General features: G+C 30.7%; 1 protein-coding gene across 1 annotated transcript in view; it reads left to right on the forward strand.

Moving 5' to 3' along the window:
• LOC139481183 (leucine-rich repeat protein SHOC-2-like) overlaps positions 1 to 19366 on the forward strand; it is a 26750-nt gene extending 7384 nt beyond the window's left edge. Inside the window, exons 7-18 of the mRNA XM_071264338.1 lie at positions 2358 to 2453; positions 5642 to 5762; positions 6313 to 6421; positions 6772 to 6865; positions 8602 to 8706; positions 9140 to 9254; positions 11468 to 11592; positions 12204 to 12291; positions 12981 to 13050; positions 14865 to 14932; positions 15345 to 15514; positions 16319 to 19366. Of these exons, the coding sequence (XP_071120439.1) occupies positions 2358 to 2453; positions 5642 to 5762; positions 6313 to 6421; positions 6772 to 6865; positions 8602 to 8706; positions 9140 to 9254; positions 11468 to 11592; positions 12204 to 12291; positions 12981 to 13050; positions 14865 to 14932; positions 15345 to 15514; positions 16319 to 16357 (1200 nt within the window). The 3' untranslated portion in view covers positions 16358 to 19366. The remainder of the gene's footprint in view (positions 1 to 2357; positions 2454 to 5641; positions 5763 to 6312; positions 6422 to 6771; positions 6866 to 8601; positions 8707 to 9139; positions 9255 to 11467; positions 11593 to 12203; positions 12292 to 12980; positions 13051 to 14864; positions 14933 to 15344; positions 15515 to 16318) is intronic.
• Positions 19367 to 22205: the final 2839 nt, after the last annotated feature.

Genomic DNA, 22205 nt, shown 5'->3' on the forward strand with positions numbered 1-22205 from the left:
GTGTGCTTTGATTTTTGATCCGTCAAAAAACATGGCCGCCGTTACTTAAAATAGAACATAGGGGTCAAATGCAGTTTTTGGCTTATATCTCAAAAACGAAAGCATTAAGAGCAAATCTGACATGGAGTAAAAATGTTCATTAGGTCAATATCTATCAGCCCTGAAATTTTCAGATGAATCAAACATCCAGTTGTTGGGTTGCTGCCACTTAATTGGTAATTTTAAGGAAATTTTGCAGTTTTTGGTCATTATCTTGAATATTATTATAGATAAAGATAAACTGTAAACAGCAAAAAAGATCAGCAAAGTAAGATCTACAAATAAGTTAATATGACCAAAATTGTCAATTGACCCCTTAAGGGGTTATTGTCCTTTAATGACAATTTTTCACAATTTGTTCATCATATTTGCTAACTTTAAAAAATCTTCTCCTCTGAAACTACTGAATGGATTTGGTTAAAACTTAGCATGGTTGTTCCTTAGATTATCCTGCACAAAGTGTGTGCTTTGATTTTTGATCCGTCAAAAAACATGGCCGCCGTTACTTAAAATAGAACATAGGGGTCAAATGCAGTTTTTGGCTTATATCTCAAAAACGAAAGCATTAAGAGCAAATCTGACATGGAGTAAAAATGTTCATTAGGTCAATATCTATCAGCCCTGAAATTTTCAGATGAATCAAACATCCAATTGTTGGGTTGCTGCCACTTAATTGGTAATTTTAAGGAAATTTTGCAGTTTTTGGTCATTATCTTGAATATTATTATAGATAAAGATAAACTGTAAACAGCAAAAAAGATCAGCAAAGTAAGATCTACAAATAAGTTAATATGACCAAAATTGTCAATTGACCTCTTTAGGAGTTATTGCCCTTTAAAGACTTTTTTTCACAATTTGTTCATCATGTTGACTTACTTTAAAAAATCTTCTCTTATGAAACTGCTGTATCAATTTCAGCCAAACTTAGGCTAAATGAGTTTCAGAGTTTCAGAGTATCTAGTATAAATTTTATATTTCATTTCCTTGTATGTCAAGAAACATAGCTCCTATGGCTAAAATAGAACATAGGAGAAAATGATTTTTTTTTGCTTTTGAAGAAAATAGGACGATTCAAAGAACATTTAAATAAATTGAAAAGCCAAAATAATCATTGATGAGAGATTAAACCAAAAAAATTCAGGTGAGCGATTCAGGCTCTTGAGAGCCTCTTGTTTATTGTTCACAGAATGAAAGGATTAAGGAAAAGAAGTGAGCAAAACCCATTCCTTTATGTCAGCATCATGCCAAAATGGGAAAGAAATCCAAGAAAAAAAAAGCAAACACTGATATTATGTACAAAACAATAAACAAAAAATAAATATGACTGATGGAAACCTAAAAGAATTAATAAAGTAGGCTCATGACTTATGACAGGCATTTTAAAAATGTGGCGGTTTTAAGCATGTTTGTGGATTTACATTTCCCTAGCCTTGGATATGAGTGTTACATCACAGCTTAAGAAGCAACGAAAAAATAGTTGTAAATGGCTCATCAGAAAGACAAGACACAACCATATGACATTACAAAAGATAACAGGTTACCTAAATATTTGATCCTGACCTGAATAGGGTGCAAGTGGTGTAGATATACTAACTCTTTATATTTTATTTGCAATCATCACATAAAACCTCCATGGTGAGCCATATCTTTCTATCAGTTTCTAAGCTAGTTTGATAATTTTTTTTGTTACGAAAGTATTGTTATTCCATATTTCCTTTAAAAAAATTCTGGTTACTATTTACGTCTTTTCATTTAAATAATTTCAATCAACTGCAGTTACCCAAAGAATATGAAGAAATAAGGAAATATTTTGAAAAAGTAGTACAGATTCAAATCTGAATACATGTACATGTACATTTTTAAACAAGAAAAGCTATGGTTAATAATAAAGCTATGAAAAATGTATATTATTGTACATATAATGATTTACTTTTATAAGTTGTTACATTTGAATGGAGAGTTGTCTCATTGGCACTCACACCACATCTATCTATATCTATGTATCAATTCTCTGAGAATGTGAAGTGACTTTTGCCAAACTTCATGTGAAAAGGTATGTTTAATACTGGAACCTAATATGAAATACATGAAGCGATATATATGACTTTTAATTTTTTTGCATTTACCCATACATTTCCTTCATTTGTCCTTAGTCACAATTATTATGTTATAACGTCACAGTAAAACTGATTGTTCAAAAAAGTCATGAATGCAACTCTATAATTTGCTATATGATATACACCAAACTAGTCATCTTTAGCCTGTGTAATTGTTCATCTAATTATAAGTCTCACACATCAAAACATTATGTTTTTCAGATTCCAGAAGTTGTTTACAAATTACGATCGTTAACAACATTATTTTTGCGATTCAACAGAATCCGACATGTAGATGATGCTATTAGGAATTTAACAGTAAGTACTGGAGCTTTTACAAATGTGAAATGAAGGAAATAACTCATTATATCCATTTATGGGAATTATGTTTTCTGGTCTGTGCGTCCGATTGTCCATCTCCCCATTCGTTTTTCTGTCTGATCGTCCATTCGTCTGTCCCACTTCAGGTTAAAGTTCTTGTTCGAGGTAGTTTTTGGGATACGATTGCTTTCAAGCAATCTGTAGACTTATACCGTTGGCTCGGAGCAATTTCCCTCACGTCAATCGTTTTATTCTAAACATTAAGGAACATCTCAGATTCTTATGATTGTCTTGCTTTAAAAGGTAAAAACAAACAAAGGGATTGAACTTAAACAACTTTACTATAATGTTCTTTTCATAATCTTCATGTTTGATAATTCCCTTGACTTCGATGTGTGTTTTTAACAACACGGAAAATCAGAATTAAGCAGTATTTATATTTAGTGTAGTTATAAATTTAGAAACACGTTAGAGGGAATTCCCAGTTTTGATAGAATGCGAGAGTTCTCTGAATACCGATAAATCTATTTCTGTCATATAAGAACTGAAGTGGAGTTTTTCTTATATGTTACCGTTATGAAACTGATATTTGAGATTGTACTTCCATAAAGAAATTGAGAACCATCTAGGTCGTTTAATAAGCATTTAATATATCTTGCCCCAGGGTTTGATTTGGAAATTATGCGCATGCGTATAGTTTTCTTGACTTTAAGGGGTTTTAGATTGAATGGTTGCTCTGGATTCCCCACTCAATTAATTAATTTATAACTCATGGGATCTTTTCTATGTATGTCTGCTATTGAGGGTTATTGTTGTTGCATAATTTTAAATCATATGCATCATTTAGATTAAAATAAATATATTCCTCATCGTAGAACACCCCTTCAGGCGAAATGGAGTCTTCCATATTACCGTTTCGAGTTGTCTCCCTTCCTGCAGTAACTTCCGTGAATTCTGAATATAAACAAGACGTCGAGTATTAGCTCGTTCTGTCAATAAATGTCGTATTATATTACAAACGAATGCAATTTAAACCGATAAATGTGTACGGAAAGGAGCCATGATGACTGGCCCAAAGAAAATTAATTATTTAAAGAGTTGGGAATGGGGTTCCTCCTAGAATTAACGTAGGAGAAAAGGTGATAAGATACGAATACTCCTTATCGCTATTTAGTCCAACCCGGGAAAAACAGTCATTTACACAACTTCCTGTTTGGGTCATGCCGCCGAAAAATAGAGGTCATCAGTAGTGAGCTGAGGGAGGAAAAACTTTAGAAAGCGACCATTAAAAAACTTTGATAGAGTATGATCCACTTTTTTCGAAATTAAAATTGAAGTAAAAAAATATTTTGTATGAAGTATTTACGATAGTTTAAACAGGTCTCATTAAAAAGTATCTTGCATGGTGCATTGTTCAAACAGGGTCCCAGATAGTTTCAACTGGATGAAAAAGTTGAGTAATTTTAGAACTTATCCAGAATAGAATAAATAGCGATTAGGTGTATTGAAATCTACATCTACATCTACATCATACGACGATCCATCAGCACAATGATGACTATACGTTGGCGCATCGCTAACAGACACTTAATAAAATATAATAACCAATGAGTGAAATAAAATACCTTCTCTGACATCTCTCACTCTGAGTCAGTCAGTGACTGCTGTGGAAAGTAAACTTGGTATTGATAGTACAAAAATAAAACACAATAGACCTACTTACATTGTTCATACACTTTTATCCGGGTTTGGCTATTTTGTAACTATTTTACATGTCTGTTTGTCATTTGAATTAGTTTTGAAAATAATGTTATCCAGCTACATGCATACTTGTGTCAATGAAACAATGGCAATGGTATCCCTCAGAGCAGTTGAAACGATAAGTTCTTACAGCTTTTTATGCCCCACCTACAATAGCAGGCATTATGTTTTCTGGTCTGTCCCGCTTTAGGTTAAAGTTTTTTGTCAAGTTAGTTTTGGATGAAGTTGAAGTCCAATCAATTTGAAACTTTGTACACAGGTTCCCTATGGTATGATCTTTCTAATTTAAATTAGATTTTTGACACCAATTTCATGGTCCACTGAAAATAAAAATGAGAGTGCCAGTTTCAAGTTAAAGTTTTTGGTCAAGGTAGTTTTTGATGAAGTTGAAGTCCAATCAACTTAAAACTTAGTAGGCATGTTTACTATGATATGATCTTTCTAATTTTAATGCCAATTAGATTTTTTGCTCCAATTTCACGGTCCTCTGAACATAAAAAAAATGAAAGTGCCAGTTTCAGTTTAAGGTTTTTGTTCAAGGTAGTTTTGATGAAGTTGGAAGTCCAATCAACTTAAAACTTAAAATGGCCACTGAACATAGAAAATGATAGTGCAAGTTGGGCATCCATGTACTATTGACGCATTCTTGTTCATAATGCTTACATGACAAAGGTTTGTTTGACTTGCATGCTTTGTTTGTATCAAAGTTTGCTCAAGCAATGTAGTTAAGATTGACATCTAAAAACAATATTAAACGGCAGATTTAAACTTGTATACTTTATATTTTAATTTGATTGGACGTAATCAAATAATCAAATTTACCTATACACAACTTTAACTCCACATATTTATATTGTTTGCAAGATGTTCATCGTAATTACGATGCTTGAGCAAACATTTATACAAACAAAGCAAGCAAGTCAAACACATCTTTGTCTTGCTATCATTATGAAAAGAGCTGTAATTAAGAAATATGATTGAATATTTGCAACAACAAAAATAAAATAACTGGTCTTGAAGTAGAGTGAAAATTCTACAAAATTGATGTTTTTCTCACCAGATGACAAAATTTAAGGCAGCCATGAAGCGAAGAAAGAAGCCTTATCTCCAGAAAAAAAGTTTTATCAGAAGAAGCCTTATCTCCAGAAAAAAAGTTTTAGCTCTAACTGCACCTGAAACCTGAGAAACATGACAATAAAAAGCCATGATTATATTGATTGAACATGCATCAATATAAAAAAATATTATTATATGGTGAACCTCTAATTGCATGGAGAGCTGATTAGGGCCAAAAAACTATTTTGGGTCAAGGTCATTATATTATGGCCACCACACAGTAGGGATTAAACAGCTTGAAAGTGTTAAGATTATGATGTATCCAAATTTATAAATGTTGAAGTAATTCATTGTGACTTTATTTTCAGAATTTACAGATTTTAAGTTTACGAGAAAATAAAATACCAAAGCTTCCGCAAGGAATAGGAAAATTAGTCAATTTAGTCACATTTGACATTTCACATAATCACTTAGAACATCTACCAGAAGGTGAGTTAATTGTATATTTAACAAGGTTCAAATATATAACCAAAAAGTATTAATGCAATTTAGTAATTTTGTTTAGGTGACAATATTAACACTTCCAATTAGATATAAAACATTTGCTCAGTACATTTGTATCATGTACCATGATTGTATAGCATAAAAACAGGTTAAACCAAATTAGTTTTTGTATTCATTGTACAAAAGTTTGTTTTACTTACTCCAAAACATTTTGAGCTAGATTTTTTATTTTATAAATGTACCAAATGTTGGCATATATTAACATGATTAAGATTTTGTTTTCTTAAATGAATCTAGTATACATTTTGTATTTCATCTGTGTACCTCAAGAATCACAGACACTATGGCTAAAATGGAACATATGGGTAAAAAGCAAAAATAATCATTGATGAAAGATTTAAGCAAAAATAAATAACAGGTTAGCGATTCAGGCTCTTGAGAGGCTCTTGTCGTATTTGTGGTATCTAGTTTTATGCTTTAGTATAGTTCAATTTTTGCTGTTGCTCATAATTTCAATGTATGATTTATTTTGCAGAAATTGGTAATTGTGTAAATCTAAGTTCCCTTGATCTCCAACACAATGAATTAGTTGATATTCCAGAAACAATAGGAAATATGAAGAATTTATCCAGATTAGGTTTAAGGTAAGGAGCCATTATATTTTGTTGACATCGCCTACATAAAAGAAAGGACAAAAACCTTTCGTACTTCAGGAGTCTTGTCAATCTCCAAAATGGAAATATGCAGAAATCAAATTATGAATCTTTAAAATTGTATATTCTGAGTATGAAAACAAACAAAGACCCACTAATAAAGAGATAAAAAAACAATAACAGAATCATTTCTTCAAATTATATATATATATATATATATAAACAATACTAGTTATCCATCAGAATATGCTGACACTTTATATACAGTAAATGGGAGACCAAGAAATTCTAATGTGAGGTATGTGCATAAGTATTGAATGTTTTTCTTCCTTTCATTTCAGATATAATAATTTAAGTAGTATTCCAAAGTCCTTAGCTAATTGTGTTCTAATGGATGAATTCAATTTGGAAGGAAATAAAATTTCACAGTTACCGGTGAGTAAAAAATCTTAACATTTTTGTTGACAAAAGTCGCAGAAAGCTTGACATAGGGATATTCATCTGGCGGCAGCTGCGGTGTTAGCCAACTTCTTAAAAGCTTTATATTTTAGAAGATGGAAGAACTGGATGCTTCATACTTTGTATATGGATGCCTCAGGTTATGAAGTTTTCATCAGTCACATGTCCAATGTCCTTGACCTCATTTTCATGGTTCACTGACTACTTGAAAAAAAGGTTAAGATTTTTTGTAATGTTGACTTCTCTCTTATTTTAAGTAATAGAATAACTATATTTGGTATGTGTGTACCTTGAAAGGTCCTCATGTCTGTAAGACAGTTTTCACTTGACCTCGACCTCATTTCATGGATCAGTGAACACAGTAAAGTTTTGATGGTCAAGTCCATATCTCAGATACTATAGGAGCAATAGGTCTAGTATATTCAGTGTATGGAAGGACTGGAAGGTGTACATGTCCAACTGGCAGGTGTCATCTGACCTTGACCTCATTTTCATGGTTCAGTGGTTAAAGTAAAGTTTGTGTTTTGGTCTGTTTTTCATATACTGTATGCAATAGGTCTACTATATTTTGTGTATGGAATGATTGTAAGGTGTACATGTCTAGCTGGCAGGTGTCATCTGACCCTGACCTCATTTTCATGGTTCAGTGGTCAAAGTTAAGTTTTTGAGTTTTGTTCTTTTTTTCTAATACTATATGCAGTAGGTCAACTATATTTTGTGTATGGAAATATTTTATGATCTTTATGTCAGTCGCACAGATTTTATTTGACCTTGACCTCATTTTCATGGTTCATTGCTCAGTGTTAAGTTTTTGTGTTTTGGTCTGTTTTTCTTTAAAACTATAAGCAATAGGTCAACTATATTTGTTGTATGGAAGAATTGTTAGCTGTACATGCCTGCCTGGCATGGTTCATCTGACCTTGTCCTCATTTTCATGGTTCATTGATCAATGTTTAGTTTTCTTGGTTAATGTTAAGTTTATGTGACAGTTGTAATAAAGCTTTATATTTAGGACTTTCAACATAATATTAAGGATTAGTAAAGAAGGCGAGACATTTCAGCGTGTGCATTCTTGTTGTATTTAAGATTACTTTTTCCCCCTGAAATTTATCTTAATAGATATTATATTGAGACCATGTTTTTATTGTCCTACATACTCATATCATTTAATTTCAGTTTGATCCTAACACAGAATGCTGTTTTAGATGTTGTTTGACTACTGCTCTTTGGCAAAGCATGTATATTTAGATGGAAGTCAAAGTAACTTACAATCAAATGATAGTTTATGCATATTAGCTTTTGGTCATCCACAAGACCAACGGAAAATTCAGTCTGCGGAAAAAAATGGCATGTTGAATAGGATAGAAATTTTTCTTGCAACTGTGTAAAAATAAGGAGATGTGGTATGATTGCAATGAGACAACTGTCCACCATAGTTCAAATGATGTGGATGTAAGCAACTATTAGTCCCCATATGACCTACAACAATGAGTGAGCAAAAAAACTGTAGTCCACTTATAAAAGTCCACCCAAGTCAAAATGTTAAAATGAAAGGGTCTGATTTATAACAGGGCAGCTACCTAAGCATACAAAATTGCTTCATGAGGCATATTATCTAAATAAGAGCTTATGTACCTTAATTTATTTGTGAAATTTTTGACCAGTATTTAATTTGCTTATAAATCAAATTTATGGATGTGTTCTATTTGCAGGAGGGACTGTTGTCAAATTTGACTCGACTGAATTCCATTACATTGTCAAGAAATGCATTTCAGTCTTATCCTTCAGGAGGGCCAGCTCAGTTCTGTTCTGTTTATGTAAGTTGTGACATTTAAGTTTTAAAGAGCATGAATATGCTTATATGCTTTGTAAGGTATTGGATTCAAAAATTTATTAATATTTTAATGTTTTTGTAATGTTAAAACCAAATATAGGTTGTTTCATTTATCTAACAGCTGTTAGAATTATATTGTATTTGTCATGAAAAAAGGTTTGGATAGTTATTGAAATACTGTGGAAGCCAATTCTTAGCAACTGAATTATCTTTGAACTGTTTTGATTTTTGGTCTATAAAATATATGTATGATACGGAAAAAAAAAGTACACATATAACCTGTAGGGTCTAAATGCAAGGATTTAAAAATACCTGTAGCATTATTGAATTTAAAAAGTTTTTGAAATGCTGTTTTTCCAAACTTGGTCATTTTGTGTATGTGAAATATGTTTAATGGATTACTTTTTTTTTTACAGTCAATAAACATGGAACACAACCAGATAAATAAAATTCCACTAGGAATATTTTCACGAGCAGCCAGTTTAACGAAGCTCAACATGAAGGATAACCAGCTTACATTCTTGCCATTAGGTTAGTATTCTATTTATAGCAAAGGGAAATTACACATTGTAGTTGAGGGGATTGTGTGACTAAAAAGATTTGTAAAAAAAAAATCAGTCAGAAAAATGTGGTACATGTAAGATGAATTTTTGTTCAGACAAAGATAGAAGTAAATTGACTGGTATAGATATTAAAACCATTTACAGTCAGATATGTGTTTAAGAAACTGCTCCTGTATTTAATTTACAATGCAAATATCAGATTACATTTTAATATTGTAAACAACAAAATAATTGTCCATAAGTTATCATAAGACACCATGCCCTACTCACTTGATGACATTTCCATGCTAACTGAACTAAGCAATTGTGATTAATTGTGGGTAAATGGCTAATTTTGAAATTTATTTTAGAAGGTTCACAACGTTATGAAAGTGTGTATTATGTGTCGAGTTGATATTACTAGAACTTCATGGTAAATTACCTTAAACCAAAACTTTTTTCTGATACCGAAAGACAGGGAAGCATAATGCCCTCACCCCCTAATATAGGCACAGCATAAAAATGATATTAGAAAGATTTAAAAAAAAAATTGGCAATCATACCAAATCTTTACATTTTTCATATCATATTGGATATAATTTAAATAAGTAGTTGCAAATAGATCTTTTGTTACTCTTTAATAAACATGTTAAGGAGGATCGAGGGTATAAAAATTTCAGAAAAAAATTAAACATTTGTTTTTCATTACAAATTTTATTTATTACCTTTTGTAGTTGTTACTTTATCATATGGTACAAAAAACATTCAAAACAATTAATTCGTGTTGGCTTCAGATAGCATATTAATCGATTGCAATAAAAAATCATAATATCTAATAAAATTTGTAGATTTAGCTAACAAAGTTCTTATATTTGTATAAAGTAACATTCGTTAATAGTGGAAAGATGGTTTTAACGTTGAATAAGCTACAATTAAAAATTGCTTGCTGGTCCCTCTCTGTGATTACAATTATATTACGCTGGTTCATTTCCCAATCAATCTGTCACCAAGGGAAGATAAATAAATCGATTTTCGTTCAGTCTTTTTCAAAAATGATGAACGGTTCTTTATATTGGTATTTAATCATTTTAAACGTTTCAAATTTATGAAATTATATTCGTACATCAATGTTTTTGATACACCAATAACAAAAATTGAAATATATTGAATTGATACATTTTGTAATTATTCAAAATTATATCAGAAACCTAAACTTAATTATAAAATAATGAACCTGTTAAGGGGAGAGAATACTCGCATAACTTTTTTCGAATTGGCACATAATACAACGAAATGTCACTCTTGCATACAAATGGCACATCAATATAATTAATTATCTGCGAAATCGTCCCCCACCTTCAATGATGATTCTAAATTATAAATATAACCAAAAGTTGTTAATCTATAGATAGTTAAGACTAATGAAAGCTAACCCAATGTAAAAATATTTCTATGCAATTTTTTAAAACTTCCTCACAAAAATGCTCGAGCCACTTGACTTTCATAGCTCAAAATTAACGTTTTTACACAATATTTGAATAAAGTAGTTGAAGATTATTCGCTTCTCAAAGTGTAAGACACAATAAAAATCTTATGCTTGCACCATCCTACCGAAATACGGATTTAATTAAGTCCTGAACATTTCTCGTATATTTTGAACAAAACCGGTTTTAACCAAATCACAAGTACGTGTTAAAATCTGACTAAATACCTATTTTCCTATATGGTCAGGTAAAGTTGCTACTTCAGATGACTTTTAAAATGTAAATATCATTGAAAAGGTTCCAAATTATCTCCCTTTGGTGGAAAAATGTCATTTTTTGGCTTTAAAATTGAAATATCTTTTTTAACTCATCGATGACCTTTATTTTTTAATATAATTTCGATATATGCTGTACTTAAACTAAATTATTGTAAAATTTGAGTGATTTCTGTAATAAATTTCTTTTTTTATTTAGATATTACATTTATTTCTCCTATTAGTTCAACAGAAAAGAAACACTTTTACAAAGATGTATGCTTCTTTCGAAGGCAGATTGTGAGCGCAAATGAACGGTGACCCCATTTTTTTATTTTATTTTTCTATTAACTATAAGATAAAGTTCATTTATAGAAAAATATAGAGAAATCCTATATAAATAATTTAGACCCGCGAACCCCCTTAAATGAGATATTGATGTGAATATTTTATCTATTTTACAGATATCGGTACTTGGGTAAATATGGTAGAACTGAATTTAGGAACAAATCAGCTGACAAGAGTTCCTGACGACATTCAGAATCTAGAGAAACTTGAAGTCCTCATTCTTAGTAATAATTTATTAAGGGTAAGTTTTTCACAACAATTTCTTAATTTCATTAAAATATGAATAATTGTATTTTTGAACATTACATATGTAGATAATTAACAAGGTAAACATTTCATGAAATGTGAAAAGTCAAGTTTTAAAGAAAGAACAATCTTAAAATTTTGGTGGACAAAAAATAATATCACTATGGACAAACTAAAAATCCCAAACATACAACAGTTCACAAACACTACATATAAAACTATAAATTTAACAACACAAAAACCACAAAAAATTAAGTTAAATATAAACCAAGTAGAAAATCAGAAACAAAACAACACTTGATTTGTAACTCTCCAAACAAAATAAAAAATAGTTACCAAAATTCAACTCAATGGTTACAGGCATATTGCCAAAGTCCGGATAAATATAATTTCATGTATTTTTCAAGTTAAAGGGCTGCTATTTTTTTGAAAGTAGGATTCTTAATACCAAAAAAAAAAGAGAAATAATCCATTTGACAATAAAATAATGAATCTCAAGGATTTAGAATAAGTTCAGGAAGATAAGCATGGTATATTTCTGTTCACTGCATATGTTTTTAAAGAAATCATAAAAATATGAAATTGATTGTTTTAATTCTTTTCCAGAGATTACCTCCAAGTATAGGCAACTTAAAGAGATTGAGGGTCCTTGATTTAGAAGAGAATAAGCTAGAATCACTACCTCAAGAAATTGGTGAGCATTAAAAACTGTACTATCAATTTATTGGAATAAAATTGACTAAAAAATCACTTTCAATTGTGTTATTAAAAGAGAAAAAAATAAAAATGCCAAGAATATATTTGCCTTAAAAGATAAAAATCTTTATTGATTTCCTCTGAATAATTTTATGGTATGTTAACTTAAAATGAATACTTCAAGAAATCAGTTCAAAATCAGTTAACAGTGGGTCTCATTGGGGTCTAAGCGTGACGGGGGATTGCTGATTTTTTTGTAAGCGTGACACGTGAAAGTCAAATTATTGTGTCGTGAAAACAGGAAACGAGGTCTAGTGGACCCGGGAAATGACAAAAAAAATGAGAATTGCTTACGTACATAGTGTAAGCGAGATACGGGAATCTGACAAAACAGTAAGCGGGATCTGGGATTAGAACCCCCCCAATGAGACCCCCTTAATAATAGCAGATGTAAAAAAAAAGATTACATGAATTATCAAAAAGGACATTACTACGGATCATAACTGACAAAACAGTGTTTTTGCTTAATAGAGATGACCTTCAAAGCAGGTTTTACTATATTGTCACCATTTATCTCTTATTATATCATCTTTTTAGAAGATAAAAAATAATTTCATTTGTAATGTCATGTTCTATTATTTTATTGTTTTGTAATGATACTTAATGAATCTTTATATAACTTTGTAGGTCAGTTACAAGAATTGACAAGATTAGTTGTTCAGTCAAATCAACTGACGAGCTTACCCAGAGCTATTGGGTAAGTAATTTGTTCTGGTTTCCCTGTCAGAAAACATAGACCATAAAATTAGAAAGATAGCTAAAAACAAATGTAGTGAGTTAAATATTTAGACTATGTACATGTAGCTTACATGATCTATATAGGTCAATATTAATGTTTACTCTTAAGATAGTCAATTTAAGAAATGTTACTGATTTGATCTGATGCAGTGTCATTTCTCCATAAATCAATCAATAAGTTGGTCTGATAAGGCTCTGCTTTTGTCAACACAGTATACACAGTATTACACACACACATATGTATCTAATAAACAAAATGACCTTTAAGCATTTTATATCACACAAAAAAAACATGTATTTTGATATGAAAAAAGTGAATTCTGTTTACAGTGTTTTTTTCCAGTGTCCAAATGATAGCTTATTGTATGCTGATTCCCAAAATTTATGGTTTCTTTACAATATTTTTTAAATTATGGAGATAATTTGTTACTTCCGGTTTGAAAAATGTTTCTTCCAGTATTATTTAAATTACTTAACACTGATACCAAAAATATCTGGTTCTATATACTTTTATATCAATTAAGTACAAAAAATAACTACTTCCTGTGAACACAAGGTCACTTCTGGTTGGCTTTTCCATGGTCAAGTGTCTTCCAACGTAATGCAAAAAGTCCCATGGCTTTATCATGTAAACATATGAGGTATTAGCAAAGGTCAAAATCTAGAACGTCAATTTAACCAATGACCTTGAGTTTAATTTCAAGGTCATAAATCAGGGGCTTCAAATCAAAAGACCATCTGTCTTAATTATATATGGTTAATGAGTTATATCACTATATGCCTAATTCTTAATATAAGAGGGGAGAAAACTCCAATTTAATGTAAGCGTAGCTTTTCAACCAAAATTCATGTGTTACGACATGTCGCAACTTACAATTTAGTAAAAATATGTTGTCTATTTTATACAGTTGAAAAGAATTCAAAATAAGCAAAAATCTAAATTTAAAAGATGACCTTGACCTCTGACCTTTACCTTACTTTCTTATTTTTGGATCAAGAACTTCAAATCAAAAGATCCTAGGTCTCTTATCACTTATTGTTTACAAGAAAGAAATGCATATCACTTATATCACATGCATAAGGGGAAATAACTCGCATATGGAGTTCATATTGCTTCAGTCATAATAAGACAAATCATGCAAAGGATATACCGTGCAATTTATAAAATAAATTTGTCGCTTTCTTTTGTGGTTACAGAGGAGATTTAGTCTCAAGGAAAACATTGTTTGGGGAGATAACTCTTACAATTTAAATTGTAAGGCTTAGAATGGGTGAAAATAAAAAGTGCATAAACTGTATGATACTGTATAAGAAATATCTTAGCGAAATATTGCGAAACAAAAATTTTACGCGAGAAAAATAATTGGTGGAATGATAATCACAACAAATACAATAGGTCCACAGAAAAGTGGAAAGACCTAATTATAGGAGTCGGAAAATTACAGTAAGTTTCTGCTTAAAATTATCAGCCTGGTCTCATAATGTAGAATATAAATACAAAATATATATGTTTTTATTACTCCTCATACATGCTGTTGAATGGCATACTTTGAGCTTTACTTTAAAAGAAGTTACTACTTGTAGGTAGACTTATAGCGAAAAACTATACTTTTTAAAAAGATGTATTAAGTTATATAAAAAAATTTGGGGAAACATTTCAGCATGTCCTCTCTTTTTGTGTAAAATTGATACTTTTTGCTGTATTTTGTAAGAATTATGCTGTATTTACATCACTAGTATATTGATGACTGACTTTGAATTTTCATATTTTAGATGCCTGTCCAAGTTAGAGTACCTTGGTGCTGGAGAAAATAATCTCACTTCTCTTCCTGCAGAAATAGGTAGGTCAAGTATGCTTGTTGCTTGAATTGGTTGTTAAAGTCAATTTCTGTCATAATGATTAATTTCTACAAAGTTTGATTTCCCAAAATGTAACGCAATAAAGAGAATAATACTTTCATATTTGTAAAAAAATAAAGATGAATAATCTTAAGTTCAGGTGTAATATCAAGTGCAAAAATGAGAACTTCTTTGTAAGGAGATTAATCAATTATAATATTCTTAAACTTGTTAATTGTTGAATTCATCAGTAGAAAGACAAGATCTTCAAGTCAAATATACCTTAAAAAAAGTGATATGTTTTATAGCTAGAGATTATTAGTGAAGAAAAATTATGTTTCCCAACTTCCAAACGTTAATCAATTGCCTGAAATGATTATTCTTAGCCTTATATTTATTATCTTTGATTTCTAGGGTCATTAGAGAACTTAGAATCACTGTACATTAATGACAACCCAGATCTTCACAGCTTACCATTTGAGTTGGTGTTATGTGGAAATCTACAGATAATGAGTATAGAGAATTGTCCATTAAGTCAGATTCCACCAGAAATAGTGGCAAAAGGTCCCTCACTGGTCATACAGGTAAGTCAGATTTAACAAGTGAGAACTACATTTATATCTGACAGTGTCCATCACTCTCTCATATTGTTGACGACACTCTCACATAAAAAGTTTGTGATATCTGTTTTAAAAAAGTTCATTATTAATTCAATCGTTATCAATTATTAATGTCTTGAGAAATTTCAATATTTGTATTTTTTTATACTTATGGTTTTAAATAGTAAACCTTTCTAGAAAAACAGTTCACAGCCAATATATTAAGAAACTACACAACTTCCATCTGAATTCAGGTTGAAGTTTACTTTTCTCAATTGAATACTTTACAATAGTGCTCTAAAAATGCAGCAAAAACTGCTCAGGAACTCAAAAAAAGATTAAGACATTAATAATAACTATGTATATAAATCAGGAGGTCTTAATACTGTTAATTCATTTATTTTCAATGATATGAATTTGAGGTTGAGGAAAAATTGTATTCTCATGGTTATTTGATTTCATTGTTTTGTCAAATTTTGCATTCAAGCCCATGCTATCCACAAACGCCCATGCCTATGTTATCTACAAATACTGGTTTCAAAGGAAAAATTAGTGAATTCATTCGATAATATGATACATTATATTGTTTATTCCATCAGTTTCAATGGCTGTTGTTAAACATAAAGAATTTTAACCTTAATGAAATAATAATTTTAAAACCTTTATTATGTAAGGGATAAATTGTGAGGAAAATGAACTATAAATGTAATTACTGAATGATCATTTTATATTGAGATAAATTATAACAAATTTCAATGATATTAAAAACTAGCTCTATTTCTTTTTCAGTACTTGCGTATACAGAGTCCATACAGCTGTCAGATGTAATGTCAATGATCAACAAGGTCATGTGGTGCTCTGAGGGATACATCGTACATGTTTTGTTTTTATATATAAAAACTGTGATGAAAATAGGGACCATCTCAAAACTTGGTGCAAAATTATATAGTTTTCAAAGATATTTTGAAAGATAGAGGCTTGTGGTGTGTGGCTATACAATAATATTGTACTAAGTTTATGAATGGTAGTTTAGTCCTGTTTTTCTGGGTTTTAAATACATATGTTGATGGCAGTATTATCTGTGTCAAGACCTTCAATTTTCAGTTATAATATGTATAGGGCTTGTTCTAATGAAATATACGTTTTCGGAATTATTAAGCATACAGCATGATACGTTGTTTTTAGGCACATTGTGTTAGGCCGTAAGGTGACCTATTTTTGCTTGCATCCATATCATTTGAACTCGGATGAAAACTTTGAAGTTTTACAAAAATGAAAAAAAATTACGGTCAAAGCACATCACCCACGTGTCGACTTGTTTGTTTTTATTCACACAATAAGTTTTATTACAGTTTGCCTTTCCTGCTTCCATCCTAGCAGTGATCCAGGATGGCTGATGAGAGAGCTTATTGTCCATTTTGATTTTTAAAGGATCAGATCTAGCGAAACATTTTAAAAGGGAGAAACGCAAAGCTGTTCATAAATATTGCTTTAATAGAAAATTTCAAAAATGGATGTGACAGTGAATTTTGTTTGCTATAATACAACTATATTGAAGAGAAGCTGGCTTATTAGAAACTTGATTTACATAGAACATAGCAAGAAAAATGTGCTTAAATCTTGAAAGTTCTTTAAAGAACAAAATCGCTACATATATTTATAGCTGAATATGTTGCCTGATTTAAAAGTTTGTTCATTTATTTTACTTATTTGGTGCTTTTTATCATGAAATGTTGCCATATTATTGTTTATTTTGTTTTTGTTGTTTTTACTTTTTTGCAATAATTACTCATGTCAACACATTTTTACTTTTCTTTCTATCACAATCATGGATAGGAGGAACATTTTGATATTGATTGTAAAGTGCTACCTACAATAGGGGGCATTGTATTTTCCAGTCTGTGTATCTGTCGTCCATCTGTTTGTTTGTCTTTTTTTTTTATCATGTTAAAATTTTTGATCAAGGTAATTTTTGCCATGCATTTGTGGTCGCGTCATCTTGAAACTTAATAATATACACATGACAGTGTTCGTTATGATGAGGATTTTTATAATTTCTGACCCAAATTTCGAGGTTCACCTAACATGGAAATATAATGTGAGCTGAGCATGGCATTCTATGGGCTCTGCATCCTTGTGAAGTAATGGTAGCAGTCAGTGATTTATAGGGCACGTAGTAAAATTTTCAAAAGCCATGTCACCTTGTTTTATTTTCTCCCTGATGCAGCACAGTATTGTACTTAGTATTTTAAGTTTATTGACAAACAAATGCAGTTTTAAACAATTTGCTTCATCATAGAATGCAATAAGTTTGTAATTTTTTTCAATGACAGGTAAAATTCGTAAAATTTTACCCACCTAAAAAATAAAGAAATAAAAAGTAGAGAAACAAATATTGATAGAGAGAAGAATGTTTTGTTGTACTTAGTTATGTCATGAATGTCATCAATTTGTTGTCAAAATATCATCTGGAATTTGATTGTTTTGAGATGGTCCCTAAAATCTTCCTTGCTGAACTCAGTATTGTACATGCATGTTGTGTCCTGTCTTTGTTAAGCTTCATTTTGTGATCGTAAACCGTGATGGTGTAAACATTAGAAGTGGATTATTTATTTCATTGTGGACTCTCCGAGAAGAACGACAACTGTGATGCTACTAATACAACATAATACACTTGAAGAGTGATATTGTACCATAGAATCGTAATAGAGATTCAAGACATTTGTACAATGCAAATAGATATAATTGTTTGTGATATTTATTTATGTTAGAGATGTGTCAAATGTACCTATCTTGTTTTAATTGACAGTTTTATATTGTATTAAAGTTACTGATGTTTTACGAGAATACAGAGCTCAACACTCTAGATATATTTATCTTCTCAAAGTTACAACTGTACATGAGATTCTCGTTTATTATAATAATAATATTATATGGGGTCTGCTTATTCAAATATATAATAGGGTAAAAATAGTATCAGGTATTTATCTGGAAATAATCTTTTTAAATATGAAAATTTTCACTTAATATGAGTTGATACAGTATCTAAACAAGAAGAGGAATTATTTCCAATAATTATAAGAGGATTTATAATTCTGAAAAAAAATGGAAATAGAAACTTGTCAAAATGATAAATTACACTTACATATTTTGTTTGTTTTTGAAGACTTGAAAAAGGTTCTATTGGTTTTAATCCTGAGTGTTGCCATGTAGAATATGTTACAATTGATATTTATGTAAGAGTTTAGACAAGAATTGGGGAACCTTTTTTATTTTTTATTTAGACATGCACATGTAATTCAAATAGGACAGTCAAAAATGCAAGATATTTGCAAAAATAAGCATTAATGATTTGAAAATTTTCAATTTTGGCAGATATTAGGTACATTACATCTCTGGTGTAAAGTTGTCTCATTGGCAATCATATCACATCTTCTAAATTTCAACTTATGAAAAATTGCATATCAACCTTCAAGAAATCCAAAACACTCAAAATGACATCACACCAGATAACTATCAACTCCTGAACAAAAGAAAACTGACCTGTGTATATCGTATTTTGAAGACATTTCAATCTTTTTAGAGGGACAATATGTATTTATTCCATAATCACTATTTTAAATACCCTATAATACTAATGAAATACTGTATATGTATATATCTAACTCTATTTATGCTTCATTCCTAAATCAGTGTGAAGAGTTCCTGTATAGATATCTGTAAAACACAGTAACTTTTGTATAAACGAAGACTGGAGTGTTTATAGACTGAACATATTGTTTGGTCTTCATATCATTATATGATTATCATCAATATTAAATGAATGTTAAACAGTTACTCATTTGTTTGCGTTTTTTATTATTATTTATTATACAACTTAGTTTTCATAGTTATTTGATGGAATAACTCGGTAAGTGGTCTGATTTGTGCTTCAATTCTGGTAAACATTTAAAATATGACATTCTTTATTTATCGCATCCGAAATGAAAGTAAAGTTAGGCAGCATGGAGTTGTAGATCAGGTCTTTTCCGTAGGTAAATATAAGGTATGTTGATTGGTTAAGAGGAGTAAATATCTTATTGATATATTGTTTGTGAACAGCCTTGATTTAATGCTCAAGTGGTTAATTTATTTTTTGTTGAGCCCGTGACTTTAGTCGCAAAAGCAAGACTGCAATCGTACATTCCATTGTCGGCGGCTTCTACAAAAATCACCCTGGTTAAAGTTTTTGAAATTTTAATAACATTCAAAAACTATCCTGTATTTCTACAAGATAGTATCCAGAAGTGAATTTTGTAAAAACAAATCCTGTTTTTCTGTATATAACTTATTAATGGATTTAGTTTTTCTGCCAGTTAGCATTACATTCACTCTGTGGTTAAATTTTTTAAAACATTTACTAGGTTCATTAAGCATCCTGGATTTTTACTGAACTTGGACAGAAGCTTCTTACAATCAAAAGATAGTATCTTTAGGAAATTTTAGAAATAATTTTTCCCCATTTGTGTTGAGCCTGTGACAACAGCAAAAACAGTCGACACCCTGGGTTCTAGAAACCTGATACAATTTCATTATGAGGACTATTCTTCAATACCTGTAGATGATAGGTTAACAATTTTGGTATGTGGATTAGTTCGGAGAATATTTCAGACAAATATATTGTACTGACCTAAATCTTCATGTTGGTTTTAACCTAAAGTACTGTCCCTGGAACTATACTTGACAGCCCATCGAAACAAAACGCATCAGGTATAGTTTCCGCTGGCCTGTAACAAATGTTGCTGAATATAAGACATGGCCACAAGGATGTTTATGTGGTCCATTGAAATTTTTTTGAAAAGACATCTTTCTGAGAGATTTCACTTGACCTTGACTTCATGTTCAATGTTTATTTATTAAGATTGTTTTTGTGATCACACCAGTACCTAAGTAAAGGTCTACTATGTTTGTTGCGTAGAATGATTGTGCATGTATGTCTGACAAGGTCTATCTAACCTTCTCAAAATCATGTATATACACCTGGAAAAAAGTATTGCAACACTTCCATTGAAAACAATGTAAAATGACATGATTGCACAATGTGTATAATTTGGGGTTTACCAAATACTTTTGATAGGTTTATGGTTTAAAATTAAACTTGTGTTATTTAGTTACATTCAAAAAGTTCTGAATGAGTTTTATGCCAAAAAATCTATTTGTTGCAGAACCAATGTTTTAAAAAAAAAAAGTCCTGCAAAATTTGTATTTTTTGTGAAAAGCGCGAAAAAACTATTTCAGTGCAGCTCTTATGTCATAACCATGTAGCATTAATATAAGATGAAAAGTAAGTTAATACCATGAATTCTATTTTAAATCTTTAACAGATCAAAAGTATTCAGCAGAACCCAGATTATACTTATACTACAATCATGTCATGTTGCATTGTTTTCAATGGAAGTGTTGCAATACTTTTTTTTCAGGTGTATAGTAAGAATTCATAACATCGTATTCAGTAAAGCATTCAAGGATTTTGACTGCAGACAATCCAGAATTCTTAACATGTTTCACCATGAATATCAGATTTAAAACGTGTTTAAATGTTTTACAGCAATGGGTCGATACCTGTTTGTGGACTATTGGTTCCCGTTGGCATCATCAGCAAAAATTAAATGTATGGGGTTCTTTGAAATGCTGAATCTTACCATGTATTGAGTGATTTTGAATAATGGGTCATAATAGGTAAATGTCCAATTTCAAATATTTCAGTTCTTTGACCTCATTCATTTTGTGTCACAAACCTATGCTGTGCAAATATTCAATCGAACTCCAAATTTGGAGCTGTTTAAAGCTTAAATGTAGTGTCCGTACTTGCTCAACTGTCCATGGTTTGACCTCTGCAGGAAAACCCGATTTGCTGTCACTCTGACAGCCTCTTGTTTGTAGTTGTATAATGGTTCCTTGTTCGCTTACATGTATAAGAGGATATCCACTAATCCGTCTGTCCGTTATTAAACAATTTGTACAATACGTCAAATTTACTTTGACGAATTATCTTATTCTGACTGTTGAGCTTTATACAAAAGAAAATGGAAGAACTATACGTTCATATATTTTGTATTTTGACGGCCTCGTATCCTTTGTATCCGTATGGCATTTTAATGGCTCACTTACTAACTCAACTTGGGTCAACATTCAGTTATCGGAATAAATAAGATTGACAGGAGTCACATGACCTTGCTCTTTTATCATGGTTCAAAGTTTAGTTTCCTTTATCATACCAATTTCTCTGGGTAAGGTCTACTCTATTTGATATGTAATGAACGTGAATGATGGAGATGTCTACTATTCGTATGCACTGATATTGAGGAGATATAACTAACTTTCAAAAAGTGCAAGAAAGTTATATATTTTTTCGTATTGCGAGAAATGGGGTTGGCATCGGCAGAGTAAACTATTTGTATGAAGCTTTATATTTCATAAGGTAGAAGGAAATGTATGCAGATATGCCTTATTGTCTTAAGAGTTCAGGGACTGCTTAAAAATACAAATGTAGTTTGATACCATGTTTTCGCTTATGAGTAATTGTATGATACTTTTAGTTTAAATTGGTATGTAGAATCATTAAGTGTTTGCAGATCGCCTAGAATAAGTCTTAAGTATAATTATTTTTAATTTCTAACTGACTCTGATCTCATGT

This window comes from Mytilus edulis, chromosome 7, assembly GCF_963676685.1.
Source record: "Mytilus edulis chromosome 7, xbMytEdul2.2, whole genome shotgun sequence".
In the NCBI taxonomy this organism is placed as follows: Eukaryota; Metazoa; Mollusca; class Bivalvia; order Mytilida; family Mytilidae; genus Mytilus; species Mytilus edulis.